We start from the raw sequence: 22,073 nt of genomic DNA, 5'->3' as shown, positions 1-22,073 counted from the left end.
TGGGCTGACTCAGAGGGAGTCTCCAGGCATCTCGCCTAAAAACCACCTGGAGTCAACTCGTTGGAGGCAAGCTAAAAAAGGACAGTTGGAGAAATATGAATGTGGGTGATACAACAATATTATTAAATAATTGTTAATTTTTTCAAATGTGATAATGGCCTTGAGGTTATGGAGGAGACAGCACTTGTTCTCAAGAGACACAGCTGAGATATTTAAGGGTCAAGTACTGTGATTTCTGCAATTTACTCTTGAATGGTTCAGCCAAATACACATGCGTGCACACACACACACAGACACACACGTGCATTAAACTAATATGGCAAAATGTTAGGAAGTGTTGAATGTAGGTAGTGGGTATCTGGATGATCTAGTTTTTCAGTTGTGTGTGTGTGTGTTTGAAAATAATCATATTACAAAGTTAGGGCCAAAATCCCCTGGATATTTTATCTATAGAGCCTGCCCTCATATACCCTGTGATTTGGGTGGTCTAAGGGGTACTGAGAACGAGGAGTTGAACAAGCTCCCTAGGTGTCCCTGATGCAGGTGATCCTTGGAACCCATCGGGAAAATGCTGCTCCGGCAGCCTAAGGTCAGAAGGTGGAAACCCAGGCTCAGCTGCTCGTTCTTGCTGGGGCAGCACCCTCCGCGCCTGGGAGCCTCCATGCTGCAGCCTCGGCTCCAGACACGCTGCCTCTGCCTGGTGCTCCAGCAATTTTCCACTGCTTAGACAGCACGCTTACCTCCTGGCCTTCGCCCAGAATGTCCCTTTTGGTTTTTTTTCCCCTTACCTCCCAATCTCCATTCTCCCCCATTTACATGGCCAACGTGTACCATCTCCATGTCCCCTCCTCCAAGAAGACTGGGTCAGTCAGCCCTTTTTAGGTGCTCCTATAGAACCCCCAGCAGACTGATGCCCAGCAGATGTGATTCCCGCTTACTGGTCTGTGTTGCTCACTAGCATGAGGACCCCTAGACAGTGCCCCTGTGGAATTTTCAGGGCTGTTCCCAAAGGCTCCAGCTTCCTTCCTTCTAGGTATGGTGAAGGGTCCCACTGCCCAGCCCCTAGAGGTCTCCTGGGACCTCCCCACTGGCTAGTTCTGGCCAGTGCACTATGATCCCAAGTGGAAGACCTTCTGGAGCTTTCTTTTGATCCAACCCAGCAATGCACATTAGAGAGGGTGGGCCCCTGGGAGCCTGGGTCCCAGAGTAAGTAAAATGCACACAGCCTCTTGATGATCTGTGCCAAGCAGGCAGCTTTGAAGAGAAGAAACCTAACTGTTCTAGTCACTGTGACTGGGGTTTGCTAATGCAGTATAACCTAGCCCGGCCTTACTTCTATGTCCCCAGACACTGGCCCAACTGCTAGTACAAAACAAGGCATATGATACAATTCCTATCACGTTTTTCTTCACTGTGAAACTAGCCTCAAAGACCACACAGATGCTCTAAGACAGACACACCACCCCGTGTCCTTCCCTGATGACACGGGACTCTCCGTGGAGGTGTCCCAAAGTATACCTGCCCATCGAGGTATGGATGCCACCTCCTCTGACCTCTGAGCAAGTCAGACAGGCTCCCGATAGATCCTGAGTTAACCGTGAGCCGCCATTACCCTTTCACTCTGGCGATGGCTCCAGGAGGAGGGGAGGAAACTCCTAACCCCCTGCCCTGCTTGTTAACTTGTGAAGACCCTTCAGCCTTTGCGTGTCTCTGCAGAAAGCATCAGAAAGGACCCCAGCTACCACTGCAGCTTCTGGAAAAGTTCTGGAGGAAAGAAAGTGTGTTGCCATTGCCTCTTGCATCCCCAATCTCTGTGGCCCTTTTCTCTTGCTAGCTTGTCCAGTCCCAAGCACGCCTCCCCCCCACCCCCCAACCTGTCCCTAAGGACTGCAGGAGCTAAAACGATCCAGTGTGAGGATGGAAGGCCGTGGCCCGGAGGCAGCCTGGCAGCACTCAGGCAGGTGGGAAACTCCTGGGACTTCTGGTCGGTGCACATCCAGGGAAGAAGCAGGCGGAGGCAGGTCAGAGCTGCAGCTGCTTTACCCACAGACCCCTGTGGCCCAGACTGGTCCTCACACTTCCCGGCTTGTGGTGGGAAGGACAGTGAATTTTCAGATGCTTTGAGGTGATGGGTGTTTTGTTTCCTCTTCCAGAGGTCCCAGCTGAAGGCAGGGCAGAGCAGCTGATGGGGTGAGAGGTGGGCAGAGTGGGAGAGTTGCAGAGGAGACCTCAGGGTGCAGGAACACTGGACTTCTTGTTGCTGATTTGATGTTCCTGGGACTGCAGGGTGGCATGGCCCAGCCCTGGGCTTGCTCTCTGGGCTCCTCACTCTCAGCAGGGCTGGGGCAGCAGCTACACTTGTCCAAGGCTGCTCTGCAAGGAGGGGCCTGTAACCCTGGTCACACCTGTGGATGGCCCTGTACTGCCCAAAGCCCTTCCACACCCACTTTGTGCTTAGACCCTGATAGCCCCTAAGCCGGGAGGGAAGAATGATACTGTCTGTGTTCGACAGTGGACGAGTTCAACAGAGAAGCAAAAAAGTGCCTTGGCCCCCGTAGCAAGTCAGTGGCAGAACCCAGATGGAGCCAGGGCCTGGAGACCCATCTGACCAGTGTCCTGTCTGCTTTGCTCTGTTCTAAGTAGGAAAAGGTGAAAAGAGCTTTCCAGAAGGGTCACACTTGCGTTCCTGTGCACACACACACACACACACTTTCAAACTGCTGCCCCCTAGAGAGAAATATTGCTGGGGCTTGAAGACAGAAGTCCACACAGGAGACCTCTGAGCCTCTGTGAGCACGGTCCTGACCTCGGGGTGTTGCCAGGCTGGAGCTGTCAAAGTGCCCAGGAGCCAGGAAGGGCTGTCCCAGCCAAGCCTCCTGTTGGCCTTTGTTCCTCGTGGTGACCAGTGGATGCGGGTGGCCAATAGGCTCCTCATGGTGAACACACAGCTGCTGGTGGGCCCCGGGGGCTCATCTGGTTCAAATTCTCATAATTGGACTCCTGAGCCTGGGGCCTGTGGACAGGAGAAAGTTGGCTGACCACCCAAACAGGAGAGGTCTCTGACTGCCCAAACCTCAGCCCAGGAAAGGGTGGAAGCGGGGATGAGATGGGCGTCAGGGGCCTACGTCCAACAGGGCCTGGAGACCAAGCAAAGGTTGGAGGCTGGGCAGCAGCAGAACTTGCAGACCAGGGAAGGGACACCCAGGCGACAGCGTCCCAGATCAGTCTCTGTCTTCTCAAAGGGATATCGTCTGTGGCTTCAAAACCCACCTCCAGGCCAGGCCTCCTGAGCGCCAGATGCTTTCCTGACTTCCGGGACATCCTCCTGGGCCTCTCAGACCTACATCCCCCATGCCCTACATGCCTACATGCCCACCTGGGGTTCTCCACCGCCCCTCTTCTCTCCCCGTCTTCAGCTCTGTAAGCGGCACCAGGGTTTCAGCTCCAGAACTGCTGGCTCCCATCTTTGCTCGTGCTGCCCAGCAGGCCTCTGTCTGCCCTGCCTCTGCGCTCCCCATCTTTACTTGTGCTGCCCAGCAGGCCTCCGGCCAGCCCTGCCTCTGTCTGCCCATCTCCCCACCCTCTCTGCTGCCACCTTCAGCCAAGCAACCGGGCCAGCCGCAGTCCTGATCGACAGCCCTCCCAGGTCTCCTGCCTCCACTCCTGTTCAGATGGGACCATTCGCCTACTTAAACCACTCACTGACTTCCCATCACACTCAGGGTAAATCCCGCAGCCTGCCTGCCTTCCCTGCCCCCTCCCTGGGTCACGCCTGAGCCTTTGCCTCCCAGGTGCCCCTAACACCCTTACCTGCCCATATGGGTGCCTCCCTCCCATCTCTCGGTGTCCTCAGACAGGATGATGGGTCTGAAGCAGCCACAACCCAGTGGCACCTCCCTCTCCTGGGGCTTTGCTCTATCGCCTTGTCCATTTTTTTCCCCCCACAGCTCTTATTGTATAAACTAAGATCTCTTGTTTAGGTATTTATTAAAATTCTCCACATTCAAGTGTGAGTTCTCTGAGATGGAGGATTTTTGCTTTACTTTTAGCATCCAAAACAGTGCCCAGTACATGATAGGGATCAACAAATATTTTGAGCAATGGTCAGCTTTCTGATTTAGGTGCCCTGGTGCAATAGTAAGTTAGTAAAGAAAAGGGACTTTGCGCAGGTATTCTAGGATGTGGGGGACTGCTAAGTGGACATCTGCAGAGAGGGTTCTGGGCTGGCAGTGTGGCTCTCCCAGCTCCCAGGCCCAAGTGGAGCGGAGCTATAGGAGTGCCTAGGCTTGTCTAAGGGGTCCTAGATGGCTGCCACCAGCTTCCTGCTTCCCCCAAGCATCCCAGACAGCATTTGTTCTATAATATGGAGCTTCACTTGGACAGACACCAAGAAGGGGTAAGGTCCATACTTCCTACCTTTTAGGTCTGTGGGCCCTCAACCAAGCCCTCAGTACCTCTACTGACATTTGGCTTGCAAAGCCTTCGTTCAGCAGGGTGTCTGAGACAATGATTGCCTTATGGTGGCTTTTGTGGGGATCTGTTCTAGAGCACTGGGCACTTCGAGAGGAAAAACACCACCTCCAGGGATGCCTCTAGATGCAGAGATAAGGAAAGCACAGAAAAATGACCTTCAACAGCATGGACACCAAGCAGCTGGCCTGGGAGACAGGCCAGTGCGAGGCCCAAAGTCGGTGCTGGGAACGTGGTGGGACGGGAGTGCGGAAGCAGGTCAGCATGGCCTGGTCTCGCTGGTCAGCCTTGGCGGACTGAAGGAGCGGGAGTTTCAGGGGGCAGCAGGGAGAGCCTTGACACTGAGAAGGGCTAGAACCCCCGCCCCGGCCTGTTGTCCAGTTTCTTCTTGCGCTGCTCTGCCTGAGAAGCTTGCACCCCTTTGCTAGTGGGAACCAGAGAGGGGCGAGGTGCGGGTGGGCTAGCTCGCTTACCTTGGCGGAGTGTCCGGGGTGACTGGGTGCTCTGTGTGAGGGACAGAGAGAGAGGAGGCATGAATCTGCGCTGTGGCCTCTGGCCTCCAAGCCCGGCTGCCCATCCCACCCCAAGACGAGGTAGCCAGCAGAATGTGAAGGAGTGACCTGAAAGATGACAGTTACCTAGGAAGACGGGGAGTGAGGAGCACACCTAGCAGGGAGACCTGCTTTTCTGAGGCCCCTGAAGCACAGAATTCTTGGTGGGTTTGAAGACCCTGAGAGAAAGCCAGCATGGCCACAGCAAAGACGGCAGCCAAGGCAGCTGTGGCAAAGTTTGGATTTCATCCCGGGAGAGTCTGAAGCTGGTGCTACTCACCTGGGTGAGCTGAGACGCTCTGGGAAGCCCCTTCTCTGGGGCACAGAACAAATCTCCCATCCAGCTTAGTGAGAGTAGGGAGGTGTGGCCACGGCTCTCTGAAGACAGCTTGCTAGTTCAAGCTTCCACGCTTGCATAGGCGCTGTGCCCTCTGCTAGGAACACTGCTAGCTCCTTGTCCTCCCAGCTCCCAGCTGCTTACAGCTTTTGGTTTAGCCTCCCTTTACTGTGCACAGCCTTGCCGCCTGGCTCCTGTCCCGACACCCCATCAGAGAGAGGCCCTCTGGGCTTCGGCAGTACCTGGGTTGAGCGCACTTCTCTCTGCAGACTGCAATTATCTGCTTACTTCTCAGCATCCCATTCAAGGGCAGGGCACCATGTCATATTCATTTCTGTGTATTTCCAGCCCCTATGCAACATGTAGTTAGTGCTCGGGATGCTGTTGCAACCTAATGAATGAAATGGTGCTATTCGGGAAAGCCTGTGTGTGGTCAGGGCCGTTCGGGTTGAGTCATTTATGGGGCATTTGGCAAAAGGGTGAGTATATCTCTGTGACTGTAGGCTGGAGGCAAGTTCCCTAACCTCTCTGGCCTCAGCTTCCTGATGGTAAAATTGGCTCACGCTGGCCGGTACCTCCTGGGCTTGACCAGGGAGAAGGAGACGCACAGGTGCATAAATGAAGTTCTAGTTGGGTCAGGCCAGGTGGTCAGCCTGGAGGAGACCCCACTTGCCCTCAGCACCCATCCTGGCCCAGGGTCGCACCCACCTAGGCGATGATGGGCAGCGACCCGAACGCCCAGAACGCTGAGCAGCAGCAGCGCCTTGAGGCCGAGGGCGCCTAGCAGGAGGGCAGTCGCCGAGGCCCCAGAGGCGCCGTGGAAACGAAACAAGTAGACGCTGGCTTCCGCGCGGCCCAGGCTGTTGGAGGCCGTACACGTGTAGCGGCCGTCGTGGGCCAGCGCGGGCAACTCGGCAGTCACCTGGTGGCCGTGATCATGACCTGGGCTCCGCGTGGCGGCCGAGCCGTTGCCCAGGGCCGGGCCGGACCAGGCGAGGGCGGGCGGTGGCTCCCCTTCAGCGGTGCAGAGCGCGTGGAAGGCGTGCCCCGGGCCTGGCAGCACAGAGATGTTGACGATCCGGGGGGCGGCTGCGGGCGGCGGCCAAGGAGGACCCGGGAGAAAGCAAAGCGCGGTCAGAAGCAGCGGCGGGCAAAGGAAAGGGCAAGGGGCAGCCCTCCCTGTCCCCTTCGCGGAGAGAGCTGGAGGAGGGAGCGGGGATAGGATATGAGAGGAAGGGAGAGGCGCTCGGGGCGCCAGGGCGTCTGGGTTCCCAGAACAGGTGTGGTCTTTGGCAAGTTATTCCATCGCTCTGGGCCTTAGTTTCTTCACGTGTAAAGTGGGGATCACTTATTTTCTGAAGTTCTGGGGAAGATCTGACAGGTTAATTCATGCGGGGTGCCTGGGCAAGTGCTTTCTAAACGTCATTCCTACGTGATAGCGCATGCCTGGGGCTCCCCAGGTGGCGCTAGTGGCAAAGAACCCCCGTGTGCAAAGCAGGAGACGTAGGAGACGCGGGTTCGATCCCTGGGTCCGGTAGATCCCCTGGAGAATGGAATGGTAACCCACTCAGTATTCTTCCCTGGAGAATCCCATGGACAGAGGAGCCTGGTGGGTCGGGGTCACAAAGAGTGGGAGGCGACTGAAGCGACAGCATGCACGCAGGCAGCCGCACGATAGGGGCGCGCGGGGTTGGGGGTGGGGGGTGGTGCAGTCGGCTGGAGAGATTTCAAGGGCACTCCCCAGACAGCCTCACTGACATCTCGAGTGGAGACAGATTCACCAAATCTGTGAGACTGAGACGGACAAGTCCGAGGAAACTGAAGTGCGGTCAGAGAGGCTGCCCAGCCAGCCCAAGGGCACATGAGTGGTTCTTGGCAGAGCCAAACTACACCCAGAACACCTGGGTCCCCCACAGCGGGGGATCTTGAATTTTTTTTTTTTTTTAAAGCTCCTTAAGTCATTCCAGAGCTAGCCAGGCTTGAGAATCGCCTTTCTAGGATCCTGGTCCCCCATCCTTAAACCTCAGGGTCTAGCGAAGTGCTGGGCACGTGGTGGGCGCCCTGTGACCCCTTCAGTGCGCACGGCCCACTGCAGCCCTTGTTCCTCGTTTTTCTCCCCGCTAGTCTCAGGGCTGTTGGGGCACACTCACTCACTACGAGCTTCAGTGCAGCACCCATCCCAGGCTCCATCCACCCAGCCCGTCCCGGGGCCTGGATTCCGCGGCCTCTGAACCAGCTACCTGGGGGCTTGCGGCCCTTCCAGGTGTGAGAGCACACTGCTCTAGAGGAAGGGATGTGCCCGTTGTAATCCCTCGGATCCCAGCCCAGACCCCGCCCCGAGAGCCCCGGGGGACGCGGCGAGCGAAGTCGGGCGGCGAGCGAAGTCGGGCGGCGCGCTCACCCGTCACGCGGAGCCGGACGCCCTGGCGGCTCTCGTAGCGGTCGTGGACGTCGCCCGCGAACTCGACGCGGCAGAAGTAGCGGCCGTCGTCGGCCAGCGCCAGGCGCTCGATGCGCAGCGACAGGTCGTTGCGGCGCGGGTTGCCGAGCAGCCGGAAGCGGCCGTGCAGGCTGAGCGCCGTCTGGCACAGCTCGCTGCCGCGCGCCGCGGCGCAGCGGAACACCTGCGGGCCGGCGAACGGCTCGCCCGCGCGCCAGATGGCCGTGAGCGGCCCGTCGTAGTGGCGGTGCGGGTGCGTGAAGGTGCAGGGCAGCACCGCGGCCTCGCCCGCCGTCGCGCTCACCTCGGCAGGCACCTGCATGGACCAGCGCTGCGAGGGCGCACCTGCGGGCAGGCGGGCGGGCGGGCAGCGCGGGCGCGTGCGTCCACCCTACCCGCATCCCGAGGGGCCTGGAAACTCCCGGGGCGCAGGAAGCGCCCTCCTCCCCTCGAGAGTTGCGGGGGAGGAGGGGAGGGGTCTGGAAACCCACCCCGGGACTCCAGAGGCATCTCCCAGGACCTTGACTTTCTAGGTGCCTGGATCTTCCCCTGCCCCTCCCGCTCCCCTCTTCCCATCCCCGCTTCCCTGGGACTGTTTGCTTCACTCAGGACGGTCCCACCTCACCGAGGGGCCCACTGTTCCCAACCTCTTCCCCATCAAACCTGCCCTGCTTCAGAAAACCCCGGGGATCCTGTCCATAAGATTTCCCCACCCTCAACCCCCCGCCTGATGATGATAGTAGTAAAGGCACTTACTGTTCATCTCTGTGTTGAGCAAGTTCCCAGTGGTATCTCTTTTAGTCCTCACAAGTGATCCTAGAGGTAAGAAGAGTTAGCCCCAGGTTACATGTTAATAAAACAGGGCACAGAGAGGTTGAGTAATTGCCCGAGGTCACAGAGCTAGGATGAGGCAAAGCTGATGTTCAGACTCCGGACTGCCTGACTCCTCTGCTGCATTCTAATGCACTAAGGGCATAGAAACTCGGGCCCTATCCAAGGAGAGCAACATTCCCACTTACAGAGGGGCAATGGAGACCTTGGGATGGGGTGGTATGTTTTGAAGCTGATGCATTGAGTTGGTGACTGAGGTTCCTCTGTACTCCAGTTTCACCCAAGTGGGCTTTCCAATAGGCCAGTGTCCAGACAGGGAGCTGAGAGACCAAGAGGGGCAGACCTTCACGCTGCCTCCTCACTTTGCACAAAGTGCTTTTGGGCTCAGGTTTCCTCACCTCCCATGTCGTGGGCCTCCAAAGTGTGGCTGAGCTAAGGTCTGCAAGCTGCACTCTGCTGCAGCTTAGGGAGGGCTGGAGATCACTCACTGCCTCTGTTGTTGCAGGTGTGTGCTTCTTTGGGAGATCGGTGAACCGGGTGGGCCGATGGGTGTCAGTGCTGGGAGGATCAGACCAAGGGGTGCCTCCTCAAGGAGCGGGGGCAGGCTGAGCTGCTGGTGCCTGGGTGCAGGGGTCTCTACCGGGAATAATATAGCAGCCCTGTATTTCCAAAGGGCTTCGCAATGTGCCAAGTTCTTTCACATACATCACGTCACATGACTCCAAGTCCAGTGCTCTTTGCTCTTGGCAGTAGCCCAACTTGTATCTTGGGTGGGAATCCCCTCAGCTCACAGCTGGAACCCATCCCATCTATAAATAATCTACAGGACAGGGCACTCCTCCTGGACATTCAGACTCAGGACTGCCTGATTCCTCTGCTGCGCTCTAGTGCATTAAAGGCATAGAAACTCGGGCCTTATCCAAGGAGAGCAATGTCCCCTGCCCCTCACGTGACCAATGTCGCTGTCTGGAGCCTTCTCCTCCCCTCCCCGTGATGGCCCTCCCCAGATCCCATCGTGGCTCTCCCGGACCCATAAGGCTCGTCCTCTCTGGCAGATGTCCCAGCCCTTCACCTGCCCCTCTCCATCCTCACTGGCCGCTTGGTACTCTCTGTGCAGTGTAGTTTCCTGACCCCGGGGCCTCCACATGTGCTGGGCCAGCCAGAGTGGGGTACAGATTGGGTTGTGTGAACTGTGTCTCGCATAAAACCTCACTTTGGGATTGCGCCGAGCTTGCAGTGAAATAAAACCACGACCTTTTTTTTTTTTTTCCCCACACACACAGTCTGTTTCTAAGCCAAATCTCCTTTCTTCTGGACAAGTGGAAATACGCTTTTGAACCCCCGCCAGGTTCCTCATCTATTCCTAGTAAGAGATTGTATGCCCAGTTAATAATCAGAGGGCCTAGTTCCAAATTTGAGAAAACTTTTTGAAGGTTTGCTTGTTCATTCAGTACTTCCAGCTGCAGAAAGCATCTCCCAATCTCGAGGCTCAGCCCCTGCCTCAGTTTCCCTGTGCTCCCACCCTCTGTGACCTCAGCCTCCTCTGACCTCCCGCCTCTCACAAGCATCATGGAGCCAGGCATCGATTTCCCAGGGATTGTTTGATATTGCTCTGGACACATCCCCTCTCAAAGCCAGGCACTGGGACCAGAGCTGGGGCTACAAAGAATAAGAGAATAATTTATCAGCCTATTGGAGCTCACAGCTCGGAAAGGGTGGCAGGTCTGTGAACTCATAGTTACACTAAAGCCTGCCAGGAGGGACACGAACAGTGATCTCTCTGTCTGAACGTAGGACGGGGTCCTTTCACTCACCAGCTCCCTCCTACTTGTCCCCAGATCTCTCTGAGTCATCTTACAGTAGGAGACTTTCCTTGAGTCCCAAGCCTGGGTCTGGTGGCCCTTTCTTCATGCCCCAGAACTCAACTGCAACTTTTGTCCAGGCACCCAGGGGCTCCTGGAGGGCAGGGACCATGAGTGGGGGTCGTATTTGTGTGGCTGTAGCCCAACACACACCTGCCACATAGTAGCTGATGTTGGCTTGAATCGCAGAAGGGAGGGAGCTCAGGTTGGCAGGAAGGGTGGGTGGAGGGGGTTGATTGGAGGCCCCACGAGAGAGGAGCTTCCACCTTGGAAGAGCCTTGGGAAAGGAGTGGGGTTTGAGGTAGGCTGCAGGCATTCTAGGCAGAGGGCGAAATGGAGTACAGACATCAGCATAGAGGACGCAGATGTGAGAGGATAAGGGGGCCAGAGTACATGTGCTCTGGGGGCTTAGGGGGAGACATTTCGAACCTTATTTCATAAGCGCAGCAATCCATGCATGGGGTACTGTTATTGGCCCGCCTTTGGAGAAAGAGATCTGAGGCTCAGAGGGCAGAGAGACTCAGCCAGGTCACTTGATCAACCAGGCAGAGCCAAGTCTTCCCCTCAAAGTGTTACTGAGCAGGAACCTACGAGGCCTCCGCAGGATAGAGCCCCACCCATGTCTACCACCTGCCTTTTGTCTGTAGAAAAACCTTAGACAAAGAATAAACTTCATCAGAGAAGGGAAAATGCAAAAAGAAAGGAAAACAATCAAGCAAGACAAAACAGTAATACTTTAGCCAATAACCAGGCAAGGACCTTTAGTTCTTCCTCAAGGACTATGGGGCTTCCTAGGTGGGCTAGCGGTAAAGATCTTGGCTGCCAATGCAGGAGACGGAAGAAACGCGGATTTGATCTCTGGGTCTGGAAGATCTCCTGGAGGAGGACATGGCAACCCACTCCAGTATTCTTGCCTGGAGAATCCCATGGACCGAGGAGCCTGGCAGGCTATACAGTCCATGGGGTTGCAAAGAGTTGGACACGACTGAGCGATTTAACACACCTGCACAAGAACTATAGATGATATTCTGTGCATGTCCTTTAGCTGTTTTGCAGATACTGAAACTCCCACCAGGTAGAAGAAGTTAACTGTATGCCGTCCACAATCTCATAGACCCCAGACTAATTGAAACCAGAAGATGATGTTGACTCCCGATTATGTCACCAGCAACCAATCAGAAGAATGTCCATGAGCTCATCACACCCTTCTCCTTAAATATTATATGATCCCTCACTATTCCTGGACAGGACACACAGTTTAGGTCACCAGGAGGCCCACATTCTTCCCAGTGTCCAAAAGGCAGTGTTGAGGGCATTGGCCCTTTGCCTGGCAAAGTAATAAAGCTCTTTCTTTCCACTTCACCCCAAACTCTGTCCCCAAGACTTAAATCCGACACCGGTGTACAGAGGCTGAATTTTGACTACAGGTGGGTCATGTCCCTGGACTCTATCTGCCTGAGGATGGCAGCCTGGGTTGGGAGCATCCTGGCGTGTGATTGGCCAGGGCCCTTCCCTCTCGGAGTGAGTTCTGCTCTAGGAGGAGAGAAGGGCACACAGAGGCCCTTTCACGAGGTGTGACAGTTTAGCTACTGTATGGGCTTCCAAGAGGCGGCACGGGACTCACTGTTGGGTGAGTCCACCCAGGGGACTCGAGGTGAGGAAAGTCCCGGCAGGAACTACCCAGGGAGCAAGTGCATTTGCTTTGGCAGGAATCCAAGCTCCCCAGTTCCCGTGACATTTACCATTCCTTCTCGAAGCTTCTGCATATCTCTTAGGACAGGGCAGGGATGGCCCCCGAGCTGGAACCACAGCCTCTTTTATAGGAAGGGTCTCTACTCCCTCTGCCTCATCTCTGTCAACCTCCGAGTGTCAACAGGAGGCCTGAATTCTTCGTACTGCCCGAAATGCCTCCCCTCAACGGTGGGCCATGGGGTGCTGTGAACAGCACTCCCACTTTGGTATAGCTGAAGGCAGATGACATTCTCACTTGTCTGGAGGACCCAGTCTGTCCCCGGCACCTAGGCCGATCCACTTACAGGGAGATCTTTGGGTGGTGTCTGTTGCTTAATGTCCCAAGTCTCCAGGTTCCTCTGATGCAAAGTGGGGAACATGGTACTTTCCTCATAAGATTGAGGATGGAATGAAGTCACCCATGAAGGCCACCTGGACAGAGCTGTCACTCAGCGAACGCTCAGCGATGTTAGTTCCCTCCTTCACCAGCTCTGCAGACAGACTGGGACCAGGAGGGAGCAGGGGGCAGTGCTTTCCAGTGGTGCGGAAGGAGGACTCTGGGCAGAAAACTCAAGCGACGCAGTGGGGGGATTGTTTTGGCCCCAGACACTGCACTAGCTGCGGCTCAACTTGACACCTTAGGCGTGCAATAGCACGGGCCTTGCCCTTAGCTAACCTGAGATTCATGTATTTTTTCACACAATAGAAGCTTATTGAAGGTCTGTCAGGTGCTTAAGCCTGTGCCGGGTGTTGGGGATGCAGTTACCATACCAATCAGTTGCCTCCTCAGTGTGTTTACAGACTGGCTCAGCCACTGTTTGTTTTTCATTTACTTACAATTCTAACAAGTTTGTTTAATTAGCTTCCCAGCCTAGGGAAATAACAGATTGAAAAGCTAGAAAGTGACTTCTGTTTGTAGGTCCACTGAAAGCAGCTAGGGATGATAATCAGCTTTCTGTCAGGGAGGAGGGTTCAGAAAAAATAATGTGATGACTCAGGATGGAAATGATCAAAGCGCAGCACAAATGGGACCCTTCAGAGGATGAGTAAGTGCAGAGCGCCTTGAGGCATCACTCCCCGCAGCAGGCTGGTGGTACAGATGCTCACGGCCGTGACCTGGGCCACCTTGGAAGGGTTCATTGCCGTGAGAGATGTGCCCCTCAGATGGAGTCTCAGGCTCTGTCTGGGGCTATAGCCCTGGCTAGACTGGCCGTGACTTTGTGACTTTAGGTGAATCCTTGTAGCTCTGGCTTCAGTGGGCTCATCTGTGAAATGACATCTGTAGATGTTTGCTAAGGAGACTTTTAAATCTAAAAGTCTATGTCGGAAAATGATATCTTGATGAAAATGACGAAGATGTTTAGTAAGCATTTTAGAAATATGGCAACTGAAAATTAATTGAGAGACTTTAGGTATTTTAAAACAAGCTATTAGTTATCCAGCAAATTCAGCTACTCAGAAAGAGGCGCCCACGTTTGATGGTCCCGCACAGCCACTTACTAAGCTGTCTGAGTTGCTCCCGTCTCCCCATGGTGATGATGCTCACTGAGAGAGGTTGAGGGCTGCAGCACTGAGTATCAGCTTCCAAAGCCCTGTGCCAGGGGTGCCAGGGTGGGACAGGGACTCGGCGATAGAGACGTCTGCAGAACCTGAACACCCCATTCTCACTTTTCCAATTCCTTCCTGCCCTGCAGTTTGTTCTCAGTAACTCTGCCTTCCGGGCCTGCACGTAGCAGTCCAGACAGGTTATCAGCGGAGAAAAAGTGAGAAAAGAGGGGAGACCAGAGGGGAGAGGAGGGAGCAGAAACAGGAGTCCATCCTCCACTGAGAAGCAGACCCCACAGGTTCCAGGGTCAGGGGAGGCAAAGGGGCAAGTGAGCTGTTGAACGGCCTGACTGTTCCCCTCTGCCCTCGCTTGTCCTGTTTCCCCTTTAACCCTTGCCTCTCTGGCTGCGTGGTTGCGGATCTGGACCTTCTCGCTGGGCTGATGGAGATGCAGGGCCCTGAGCGGAGCCTGCCCCGGGGCCAGTGTCCATCACGCGGCGTTGCTCTTGGGAGTTCTGATTCAGCCGTCCCTGCCGGGCTTTTACTCCTACACCCCTCCTCCTCCGGGGGCAGGACTTCTCAGTGTCAGCTGCTGGCCACAGTACCCACCAGGGACAGAGGAAGTGTCCCGGCTCATCCAATCTTCATTTCTTCCTGGGCCCATGACAGCAGTCCCTGACCTTTCCCCACATCCCAAATAAACCCCCCATGACCTTGGGTGACTGTGCAAATCGTCTTGCCTTTCCAGTTTATTTTTCTGCAGAAGTTTAGAGCTAGCAAAGTAAGTTCCTCTGAGTCCCAAGCTTTGCCTTAGGCTCACCACCCACTGCACACAAGTGTAGGCAGTGGCGAGGGCCAGCCTGGCCTCGGGAGACTCCAGGTCTCATCCAGGCTCTGACACCCAGAAGTCCCCTGACCTCCTTGAGCGTCCCTGAAAACAAGGACAAGAGTCTTCACTTTGCGGGGTTGTGGTGAAGAGGAAATGAGCTGCCATCAAAGGCCCAGCACGATGGTCCTTCAGGTTGGCAACCACTGCGGTCACTGCACCAGTCATCAGAGATTTGGGGACCAATAGAGGTCTTGTCCGAGGTCACCAGGTGGCTGGAGCTCCCAGACCACCGCTCTTCCCACCACCTCTCATGTCCCCTGACATCGCCCGCTTTCTAAAAGCAGATCTGTGGGGAGACAGAAAGGAAGGACAAAAGAGAGTGTGTGGTGTGGGCCCCCAGGGGATGAGGGGTTGCCGCAGGGCACCGGGTGCAGGTGGGGGGCGCCAGAATGAGGGAGAAGGCCCAGAAAATGGGAGAGGGGGTTGTTTCCTGCATGAATTCCTCCCATGCCGAAGGCCAGCCCAGGGTCCTGTGCTCGCTCAGAGGTGTGACAGGATGGGACTGTGGCCTGGGGTCTCCCTGCCCTCGGGCCGCTTGAGCTCTGGCCTCTTCCAGGCCCGCCAGCCCGCAGAGAGTCTCCCGGGTGAACGGCCCCAGAGGGGTTTCAGGCAGCGAGACGCTGCTCCCCCAGAATTCACGACCTCCCGGTTTCAAGCAGGAAGCAGCTGCTGGCCACGAGAAGAGGGAGTCCCCTCCCTGGGCCAGTTGCCACGGTTCCCGCGGATGCCCAGCCTCCCTGAAGAACTGTGACACACAGCTGGAGCATTTGTGTGGTTTGGGTTTTGTACTTCAGCATGTGACTGCTCATGCTTCCTCTAAGTTTTCTTTTTTTTTGTCTTTTTTGTCTGATTCATTGCTGCTGACTCTTGGAGGAGGGAAAAAAACAATCCCAAACAAAACAGCCCTGGAAGCTATCTGACTTGAGCAACATTTCACTGCCGTTTAACCGCCCAGCTGCTGAGCGCCAGATCTGTGCTGGGGGCCTTCCACTCATGACCGGATTCTCCTTCACAGCGCCCATGAAGTGGTGGGGACCCCTGTTCAACAAGGCTCAGATAAGTTAAGCAACCTGCAGGTAGCGCTAGAGGTAAAGAACCGCCTGTCCCTGCAGGAGACGCCAGAGACGTGGGTTCCATCCCTTGGTCCGGAAAACCCCCTTGTGGAGGGCATGGCAACCCACTCCAGTGTTCTTGCCTGGAGAATCCCATGGACCGAGGAGCCTGGCAGACTGCAGAGTCACAAAGAGTCAGACTTAACTGAAGTTACTAAGTATGCCCAGAGCCATCCAGCTGGCAAATAGCAGAGCCAAGCTTCAGTGCTTCTCTGACCCACTCTCCCGTCTGCCCCCAGGCCTGGGGAGGGTCACCTCCTCCAGCCCCATTCTCTGTGTGGGATCCAACCCTAAATCATCCAGAAAGATGTCTGAATTGGGTCAACTTGGCCAAAGAAAGCCCCTCCCCTATCAGCCACCACCACAGGGCTTTATGGGTGGGACCATGGGCAGTGTTGCGTGGGAGCTGGTGGTGTGGCCCCAGATTGAGGCACACATCCCCAAGAGCAAATCCTGGCTTCACCCTGCACCACTCACTGAACCCCTCTGTGCCTCAGTTTTCATTTGTGAAAAGAGAATGTAATAGTTTCTTTCTCATAGGATTATGATGCTTACTTGAATGACTATTAATACTTAAAGTGAGTGAATGACTGAAAGTCACTCAGTCGTGTCTGACTCTTTGTGACCCCATGGATTATATAGTCGATGGAATTCTCCAGGCCAGAATACTGGCATGGGTAGCCTTTCCCTTCTCCAGGGCATCTTCCCAACCCAGGTCTCCAGTATTGCAGGTGGATTCTTTACCAGCTGACCCACAGGGAAGCCCAGTCCTTAAAGTGCCCAGCCCTTAATAAGAGGTACTTGCTGTTACTATTCAAATCAGCCCCCAGTAGGACTCTGCTCAGTCCTACTGAAAGCTAGAGAGAAAGGCCCGAGGGGCCCGGGAGTGGGAGTTTATGATCCAGATGTGGAGACAGGACTCCACCTAAGGAAGATTGACTAACAGCTTGGAGCAGCGTGATATCAGTGGCCAGTGGCTGTACACAGAGAGGCCTGGATGCTGAGTCCAGGGACATGTCAAAAGAGGGATGTCTCAGCCCGAGTAGGGTAGAGGAGAAGACGGGGGCCTGGACAGTGGGGACATGGGGATTGCCTTTGTCACTTATCCCAGGGGCCCTCGACTGAATCCTGCATCAGAATCACCCAAGAAGACGGTTGAAAATGCAGGCTCCTGGGCCCTGCTCCTGACATTTTCTGACTCTGCAGAGCAGAGCTGAAGAATGCGCATTTTAACAGAGGTTTGCCCCGCCCCGGGATTCTGATGCTGATGATCTGTGACCACTTTTTGAGACACGCTGATTCCAGGGACACCAACTCCTTGAGCTAAGTCACTTTAAGTGAAGAGACGCTGTTGCTCAAGCCTGCCAGTAAGAGTTCCCACTCCCTTCTTGGGGTTCCTGCTGGGCAGAAGGGTGCCCTCGATCACTTGCCTACTGCCCACAGGAAGTTGCCACCCCTACCCCCAATCAGCCATGTGCTTTCCCCACTTTCCCCGGGGGAGCCCATTAAGATGCATAGCGCTTGGATGATCACACCGCCCAGAGCCTGTCCTCCCCAGAGCTGGCCCATTATACCCCCTGGCTCCTCACAGCAGAGGGTGGGGTAGGTGACCTTTCCGCAGGTGGGGACCCTGAAGCCCAGAGGAGCACAGCACTGCCTCAAGTCCCCAGAACCCAAGGCAAAGCCTGGACTTAGAGTTACGGTTTCTGTCACCACAGCCTCCCAAAGTGCAGCTCTCCCTTCCCACAGGCCCGGAGGCCCTGGCAACCCAGCTGCCCTGAGTGCAGGGAGAGGACTGTCCCTCCACGTTTACGAGCACCTATTCTCTTCTGAAAACGCGCTGGAGGGAAGAGTGGGAAACTCACCCATTGGGACGATGCACACCAAGCAGGCCAGGAGTCGGAAGGGCCCTTCCATGCTCTGAGGTCCGGAGACCCCGGGCTGGCCCCGCACTCAGCCAGGTCCCTGGTGGGACCCCTCCTTGGTGTGGGTGTGAGGGGGGAGGAAGGTGGGAGGGGGTGGGCGGTGTGCCCGGGTCTGCACCCTGCAGGGCTCTGCAGGCGCCGGAGGAACTGAGAGGCAGCCAGGCGGGCCCAAGCATGATTAACTGAGACCCGTGGGGTTTAGTCATGTGGAAAACCAAGAGGGGAACCACTCGGATGATTTTCCAGGATGGGAAACAGAGAAGTGGATACGGAAGACGCAGGACACTTTTCTGCGGCCGCTGTCCCTTTGGCAAATCTACTGTTCTTATACTTGCTTCTTTCTCTCCCTCTTGCCCTCTCCCTGCCTCCTTCTTCCTTACTCTACCCCTCCCCACATTTTTAGTGTGCCAGGAAGAGGTTTCATCTTGATGAAGCTTCCTGGATAGCTCAGTTGGTAAATAACCTGCCTGCAATGCAGGAGACCCTGGTTTGATTCCTGGGTCGGGAAGATCCACTGGAGTAGGGATAGGTTACTCACTCCAGTATTCTTGGGCTTCCCTTCTGGCTCAGCTGGTAAAGAATCCACCTGCAATCTGGGAGACCTGAGTTCAATCCCTGGGTTGGGAAGATCCCCTGGAAAAGGGAAAGGCTACCGATGCTAGTATTCTGGCCTGGAGAATTCCATGGACTATATCCATGGAATCGCACAGAGTCAGATGAGAGCGAGTGACTTTCACTTTACTTTTATACAGGTGTTGAAGCGATTATTATTGATGGAAGGAAAAAAATCGTCTCCAAAATGTAAACCTCACTGAAAATGGTTACATGTAGCATGCAGCTGCTGACAAGCAGCATAAATGGGAAATAGTAAAATCATTAAGCAAATCAGCCCTTGTCAGAACATCAACATGCCAGGTTAAAATATCCTATGGCAGGGGCAGATTCTCAGTATCTGTTGCAAGAGATAGCAAGGAAACTGGACAAAAAATGTGGCCAGACAAGGGGCAGGCAAGGATGAGCCAGTCACTGAGTAGGAGGAGGTGTTTTTGTTCAGAGAAAGGTTGACCTGTTGGGAAAAAAGCAATTCCAAAATATAATGGATTAAGAAAGAGAGACGGCGACATCTCTTTCATGTATCAGTCCCAAGGTGAGCTGCTTTGCGGGCAGCTGCCCTGGTTTCTCATGGTCATTCAGAGATCTAGGTTCTTTCATACTGTGACTCTGCTACCCACCCCACCCCCCACCCCCCAGGGCACTGCTGACACCTTCAAGACTGAAGCTGAATATCAGGCTTGTTCAAGGTCTAGCTTGTGTGGAGGGGGAAGGCAGAAACCCTAAGTCTTGTCTAAGGCTTGTCTTTTTGTTATCCAGGATCCAGAAGTTATACAGATCACATCCGCTCACATCCCATTGGCCCCAAGTTCATCAAACAACTGAACCTACTGCCAAGGAGGCCTGGAAATGTGGTCACTAGCTAGGTGATCATAAGGTCAAGTTAAAATTTTATTACCAGGAAAGAAGGAAACAGATGTTGATGGATAGTTCCCTATCTCTGCCAAACATATTTGCTATAACTCCAGACAACCAGAAAACCAGAAAACGAAACTTGGCAGAAATAATTTATTCAATAAACTCTAAAATGTCATTGAAAGACGCACCCTTATTTTATATACGACTAAGACAGGAAAAAAGTTTCTACCTGTTCATAGTTGTAAGATGCCACTGACTGTAGTATTTATCCTGATCTCAGCAATGTTAAAGTGCAAAAAAGTGTGTATCTTAAAACTGATGAGATAGAGTTCCTTCTTAGCTGTTTGTATTTTGGGTAATTTAGTCTCAGTAAGAAAAAGCCAGTCTATGTTCCCTATGCTGAGAGGAACCAGGGGAAAGAGGCATATCTGTGCATAGGCCAGAGTTTTAGAGGGAGGCCAAGCATGTTGATTTTTGTAACAGGGATAGAAACGAGAGGCTCCTGTGGGGAATGGGTCCTTTGCTAGAGTCTTTCCTCTGCCTTCCTCTTTTCCTATCTTCCCTAACCTCTGGGCACCCACTGTGTTCCCCTTTGCACGGCCTCTTGTCACTTCCTGCGTACCTCTCGTTTCCTCAATGCAAGGAGGCAGACAGAAAAAAGAACCCCCTACAAAGTGTTTCAGGTGCAGGGGGATTGGGTATAGGTATCTGCTAATATAAAAACTGAAGGATGAAAGAGAAGATAGGAGATCCTGAGATAGCCCAGATATTAGTAACCACAGGAAGTAGCTACCACTCCTAAGGTTGGGGTGGGTGGGGTGGCAGAAATGAAGAAGTGAGGTTCCTGAGGTCTAGGGGCTTAAGGGCAGGGCCCCTGAGCAGCTGGTGGTCAGACGGGTGAAGGGGCCCCGTGTGCTAATGCTCAGACTACAGGATGAGGAGGGGAGAGATACAGCTGGCAGATGCTGTACCTCTGAGGGGGTTCCACATGCTGGATTGCCAAAAAGAAGCTGAAGGCTGAACCTAGAGCTTTTGGAAGGAGCTAACAGGAACTGGAAGCCCTTCTCTCATCTTCCGATCTCTCTCTAGTGTCTTCCATCAGATGATAGCAAGTATATCTGAGAAACGTGATTTTCAGAGTCTCAGCCTCAGCACCTAGAGCAGAGTGTAGAAATGGAGGTGTAAATACGCAACAATCAACCCTGCTGGAGACTGTTCTTCCATACGTCTGGGGCAGTGTCTAGTCCAGCATAGCACCTGGAAAAATTATCTGAATTTGAGCTATTGAAAGTGCTGTTTGGTTAATTCAGGAATGAAAAAGGGATCTTACTAGAGAATTCACAGACATTAAAAAAAAAACAACAAGGGAATCTTATGAACAATTCTATGCTGGTAAATTGAACAAATTGAAATCAACCAATTCCTTGAAATACATAAATTATCAAAACATACTTTAGAAGAAATAGATCATCTGAACAATACTCTTTCAAACTAATTAGATTCAAAACTTAAAACCTTCCAACAAAGAAAACTCTAGGCACAGATGGTTTAATGAATGCCACCAAATATTTAACAAAGATCTGATACCAATTCATAATCTCGTTCAGAAAATAGAAGAAGTAGACAGATTTCATAAGTCCTTTTATGAGGTTAGCATTACTCTAGTGCCCAAACCAGAAAAAGACACTACAAGAAACAAAAAATACAGATAAATATCCTTCATGGACAAACAATTCTCAATAATGTATCAGTATTGTTGACCGAATAATGAACTCAGTGATATATAAAAGGGATATTACATCATCATCAAGTGTGGTTTATTTTAGGAATGCAAAGCTGGTTCAACTTTGAAAAATCAATCGATATAATTCACTAAAGTAACAGACTGAAGCCACCTTTAGACCCTAATGAAGGCTGAACAAGGAATACTGAAGAATTGATGCTTTTGAACTGTGGTTCTGGAGAAGACTCTTGAGAGTCCCTTGGACAGTACAAAGATCAATCCAGTCAACTCTAAAGGAGATCAACCCTGAATAGTCATTGGAAGGACTGTTGCTGAAGCTGAAACTCTACTTTGGCCACCTGATGTGAAGAGCCGGCTTATTGGAAAAGACCCTGATGCTGCGAAAGATTGAGGGCAAGAGGAGAAAGGGGCGACAGAGGATGAGATGATTGAATAGCATTGTCAACTCAATGGACATGAATCTGAGCAAACTCTGGGAGACAGTGAAGGACAGGGAAGCCTGGCATGTTGCAGTCCATGAGGTTGCAAAAGGCCGGATGTGACTTAGTAACTGACCAACAACAATGGACTGAAGAAGGAAAAATCATATGATTATTTCAATAAATGCCAAAAAGCTTATGACAGAATTCAACACTAATTCATGATAACTTTCAGCAAACCAAGAATAGAAGAAAAATTCCTTAACCTGGTAAAAAACATCTATAAAAAAACTGTAATAAGCATCATACTTAATAGTGGAAGACTGAAACTAGAGGACCCAAGCGTGTCGTCTCTAATGACTCCTGCACAGCACTGTTTAAAGATACACAAGCTGGAAACCAGGAAATAAAAACTGTCTCTATTAGCAAACAACATGGTTACTTATACTGAAAAAAACTTTAATGGACAAAGAAACCGCTCCCGTAACTAATAAGTGAGTTTAGAAAGGTCTAAGTATAAAAAGTCAATATACTGGAATCAATTGTATTTATATATAGCAACAATGAATAATTGGAATTTTAAATTAAAAAATCCCAGATCACTTTTGTTGTTGTCCAGTCGCTCAGTCATGTCTGACTCTTTGTAACTCCATGGACTGCAGCGTGCCAGGCTTCCGGTCTTTTACTGTCTCCATCGCCATAATCATTTACAAGAACATAAAAAGCCTCAACAAATACTTACATATA

The 22,073-nt window shown here is 53.1% G+C and overlaps 1 protein-coding gene across 1 annotated transcript; it reads right to left on the bottom strand.

The window, feature by feature from the left end:
• Window positions 1–2,931: 2,931 nt before the first annotated feature.
• On the bottom strand, window positions 2,932–17,685 carry SIGLEC15 (sialic acid binding Ig like lectin 15). The gene is made up of 6 exons (XM_068994021.1): window positions 17,634–17,685; window positions 8,555–8,614; window positions 7,760–8,143; window positions 6,067–6,447; window positions 4,944–4,974; window positions 2,932–3,013 (listed from the first exon to the last, which is right to left on the bottom strand). The coding sequence occupies exons 1-6, from the start codon at window positions 17,683–17,685 to the stop codon at window positions 2,932–2,934; spliced, it is 990 nt and encodes a 329-aa protein (XP_068850122.1).
• Between the last annotated feature and the right edge of the window lie 4,388 nt (window positions 17,686–22,073).

Source organism: Capricornis sumatraensis, chromosome 21 (assembly GCF_032405125.1).
Source record: "Capricornis sumatraensis isolate serow.1 chromosome 21, serow.2, whole genome shotgun sequence".
NCBI lineage: Eukaryota > Metazoa > Chordata > Mammalia > Artiodactyla > Bovidae > Capricornis > Capricornis sumatraensis.
The sequence above is the reverse complement of the archived record's forward strand: the minus strand, read 5'-3'. Positions and strand labels throughout refer to the sequence as shown.